Consider the following 4,717-nt stretch of genomic DNA (forward strand, 5'->3'; position numbering starts at 1 on the left):
TCATGTTGTGATTCAGAGTAGAATGTGCAGGGTGTTCAATGCATTTATGTGATTTAAATTAAAAGTTATTATATGGATATGGAGCTTTACTCACTTTTTTCAACACACTGCTATTATTTTGAACACCACTGTAAGTGTATCGAGGTGTGGCAGACACAGCAAACAATAAATCTTCTTATTTTAAACTTAACAATAAGTAAAATTTATAAGACAGAATAATTGAAAATCTATTTTAATGAAATTAGGTAATAATCTGAAAATGTTTTCTACATTTAATCCACATAAAATGATGACTTGCCAAACAAGAGCTGTATTTTGCTATTGCTGCTTAAATGTAAGCAGTTAATTAAATTTATTACATTAAAATATGTAACCTTTGGTACATACAAGTTATTTATAACAAAAAGCCATTATTATATTAAACATAAATTATAATGCCCTGTAAAGGACTGGCACCCTGTTCAGGGTGTACCCTGCCTCGTGCCCTAAGCCTCCTGGACCCCAGGTAGGCTTCAGGTCGCCGCAACCCTGAATACAGGATAAAGCGGAATAGAAGATGAGTGAGTGAGATAAATTACAATGGCTATGTAAAAATAATTCGATTCGTCTCAATAAGAAACATAAATACAGACATGTATATTAAAACATATACAGATCATGTAACATCAATAATATTAATTAAATAAAAGAATGTAATTCCTCTTGATCCATCAGTGCTGCCACATGTCACACCCCTGTTTTAGTACCTGGAAAGATGCAAAAGAATTGTAACCAAGATTTAGTGTTTTACTGTAAATTAATGATTTCTGTCTTCAGAATATTTTGATTGTATTTTTATTTATGAATCATGAGAAAATAATGTCTTACTTGACAAAGCCAGGTTGATTTTGTGTGATGATGCTAGATATCCAAGACTGGTACTGGGACACCAGGGTGTACACACCAGGTTTGCTGGCACAGCCCTCACCCCAACTGGTGATACCGGCCTGAATCCAGGCTGCACCCAGCTTAGCCACCAAGGGACCTCCAGAATCGCCCTTTACAATGAAACAAATATCATTATAGTTGTTTATAATGCATCTAGATTGTATTATTTAGACATTTATTCATATTTTATCTGTGTGTACCTGGCAGGTATCCTTGCCTCCTTGTAGATTACCAGCACAGATCATGTATGGGGTAATAGATCCAGGTCCCAGTTGAAAATCACACAGACTTTTGTCGACAATGGGCACCATGGCCTCCTGAAGCACACCCGGAGCTGGCAGTTGCACTACAACACAAAGAAATACAAGCATCTTTTAAAATAACCATAAATTAGAACTAGTAAAAATTCCTGAAGAGCAATCATACATAAACTTTCAGCCTTGCCTAGTGAGGAGCTTTGTGTGTGAACAGATAAAGTGATGCCTGGCAGCTGTTTTAAAATAGCTGTAGTTACCTCACACTAATTGCTGTCTTTTGTTTCTGTGATTAGAAACCAAACCTTGAGCACCTCCACTTATCCTGAAACATGTATATGATGTTGCAAATAAAACACCTCTTTGGTTGAAATTTGCCTAATATATATTATGGTTGGTATATTTATTTCCATGATACACAGAGACCTGTGTGTGTGTGTGTGTGTGTGTGTGTGTGTGTGTGTGTGTGTGTGTTAGTGGTTTCGTGTGTGTATTTTACCTCCACTTGCAGTGTTTCCCCAGCCTGTGATCCAGCAGTTGGTGCCAGCTGAAAATGTGCTGCCTTGCCCGGCCAGACACACTGGAGTGATGTAGCTGTTGAAGGGTACTGAGGAGTTCAGAAGGAGAAGTGCAATGTCGTTGTTAAGGGTCGCACTGTTGAATTGAGGGTGAATGACCACTTTTGTAACACCTCTTACAATTTGATTGGGATTAGAGCCGGACAGTGTCTGTTTCCCCAAATACACAGTCAGGCCAGACATGGAAATGCTAAATGGATGGAAAAAATATTTAATATATATATATATAATTTTAATATGTATATTTTGTATAAGTTGTAAAGTTGCCCAGAAGTAGGTATAAAATTTAACTGACCTGTTAACACAATGTGCTGCTGTCAGAATATACTTATTGTTGATGAGGGATCCACCACAGAAATGACCGCCGTAAGCGGGGCTCTGTAAACTAACCTGCCATGGCCAGGCCCCAGCTGTGGCATTCTGTCCACCCACAATACGGCTGTTAAAAGGTGCCTGACCACAAACTGAGAGAAGAGAGATAAAAATTTAATACTTTATTGTTAACCATCATCTTAATCTTACTGAGTAGAAATAAGGGAAGTTCAATGCCTTGTAGTGATTAAGTGTGAGAGAAGTACCTACCATTGAGTTGAGAAAAGGAACCTGAAATTAGAGAAAAAAAAAACATGCGTCACAAAATACAATATGCAGACACAAGAGATATGCTGTTATCGAGCAGAGTGCAATATATTATAATAAAATACAAGATGTAACATAGAATCTACTACACCAGGTGTTATTTTAAATATAACATACTAAAAAAATACACTTATACTGTTCAATGCAATTTCCTTACCTTTCAAGTACAAGACAAGAACAAAAAACACACACTGAAATCTCAGCATTTTTGCTTTCAGTCCGTCTTTGTCTGTAGTAGTCAACAGGTGTTTGTCCCCTCTCAGCTTTGTCTCCCTTATATCTACCCAGTACTGCTGCAACTACAATACCAATGGTGTTGGTCTAACCTGTTATGTGACTTGAATCCTTTTAGGAAATAACCTTATTACTGAACCAATTATATATCCTGTCAAATGACATTCCAGATTCAAAAGATCATGAATTACTGGAAAATCACTAAGGCAGTAACCAGGTCATATGTGTTCACTACGTAAAGCCGTTCTATTAAAATTGGCACCAAACACTGGGGATAATGTAATTATATTTAATTTAGTACAATGTTCAATAATGCCTGTTATCTACCAATAATTTTTCATGAGAAAAAAAAGGAAGGCCTGCAAAAAGACGTGCAACCTGTGCCAGGTCTTGCAGATTCACAGTGTAATTCTCTATCACGGTCAAGGTGTGATTTGTCCCAATATACCTGTATGGGTTTCCTCTGGGAATATCATATTTAAATTATGGATAAATTAAACCTTGTCGAGGCTGGCAGTACCTGTTATTCTGAGAATGACAGGAGTGTGAACCATCTGAATGGTAAATATCTCTAAGTGAGCTGCACTGCATTGGATGGATGATAGACTGTTGGTGTCATTTATATTGACCTTTTGCCAAACCATCGTTGTAAAAAAAAACATCATTACCAAACAAAGAGGTCAAGAGTAAATAGAATTGCCAAATCACCAAGCTGCACAGACTATTGGAGAAAACATTCACTTCTAGTGTGCATCTATGTCCATTCATAGTCTGAACATACTATGAACTGCTGGTCTTAGTATGATGATGTCATGTTTCAGAACTATTGCAGGTCCAATTCTAGGGACAGTGGCAAGAGATAGACCTCTTACTGAACTTTCCAAGAAAAAAGTGACAACACCATACAGTGTGTGCCCTAACCATATCTGTTTATTATCTATTAGATGTTATAAACTTATAACAAATTGTTTTTGACTATGTTCATTAGCTAAATTCCCAAATTCCAAACATGCAAATTATTCATGAAACATTTACATGTCAACATCAGCTTATCTGAAGCCATTCACAACTAATGGTCTTATATCATTGCATCATTTAAATAAGAAAGATAAGGAATGCTTTGTATACAACGCTTCTAGAAAATGGGATACATTTTTCATTTTAGCTTATCCCCTATTTCTCAGAGAAAATAACATCTGTGGATGCAGGGTTAGGTTAGGGTTAATATACAGTATATATATATATATATATATATTAGTGAGGTAATATATATTACCTCACTTTGCTTTATATTCATTTTAAAAAATGCAAACACTTAAACTAATATTTTGTTAATTATTTATTATAGTAATCAGTCTTTATTTGGTAGGGTAGTCTAAAAGCATGGCAATGACTTTGCCAATTTTTGCCAACTCTTTTTTGCAAAAACTCTCCAAATCTGTCCGTTTGCAATGGCATCTCCTGTGCACCACCCTCTTCAGATCACTCCACAGATTCAGATTTCAATCAGAATCAGGTCTGGGCTCTGGCTGGGCCATTCCAAAACTTAAATCTTTTTCTGCTTAGGCCAAGTTTTTATGTTTATTTGGATGCAGGCTTTGGGTCATTGTCATACTAGAAGATGAGGTTCCTCCTCATCTTCAGCTTTCTAGCAGAAGCCTGAAGGTTTTGTACCAACATTGGCTGTTATTTGTAACTATTCATAATTCTCTCTATTTTGACCAAGGCTCAAGTTTCAGTTAAAGAAAAACAGACCTGAAAGTATCATGCTGCAACTACAATACCTCACTGTGGGTATGGTGATCTTCTAATGATGTGCAGTGTCGGTTTAGTGCCAAATATACCTTTTGGAATTCTGGCCAAAAAGTGGCCAGACCATAAGACCATAAGGTCATATAAAGCCAGTACTTACCAGAAATTCCCGCAGTTCATTTATTGTTGCTGTATGCCTCTTGGCAGCCTCCCTGATCATTAAATTAAATTCTGTAAATTTTTTTGTAGCCTTCTTTTGACTGATACCTTTTAACAATGAGATTTCTGTGATATCTTAGAAGCTCTCTATGGACAATGACTTTTGTTGTAAGA

At 36.5% G+C, this 4,717-nt stretch overlaps 1 protein-coding gene across 1 annotated transcript; it reads right to left on the reverse strand.

Moving 5' to 3' along the window:
* Nucleotides 1-863: 863 nt before the first annotated feature.
* LOC128526826 (serine protease 27-like) lies at nucleotides 864-2,630 on the reverse strand. The gene is made up of 6 exons (XM_053498994.1): nucleotides 2,556-2,630; nucleotides 2,342-2,362; nucleotides 2,055-2,223; nucleotides 1,681-1,949; nucleotides 1,128-1,273; nucleotides 864-1,037 (listed from the first exon to the last, which is right to left on the reverse strand). The coding sequence occupies exons 1-6, from the start codon at nucleotides 2,602-2,604 to the stop codon at nucleotides 864-866; spliced, it is 828 nt and encodes a 275-aa protein (XP_053354969.1). The 5' UTR covers nucleotides 2,605-2,630.
* Nucleotides 2,631-4,717: the final 2,087 nt, after the last annotated feature.

This window comes from Clarias gariepinus, chromosome 6 (genome assembly GCF_024256425.1).
Source record: "Clarias gariepinus isolate MV-2021 ecotype Netherlands chromosome 6, CGAR_prim_01v2, whole genome shotgun sequence".
In the NCBI taxonomy this organism is placed as follows: domain Eukaryota; kingdom Metazoa; phylum Chordata; class Actinopteri; order Siluriformes; family Clariidae; genus Clarias; species Clarias gariepinus.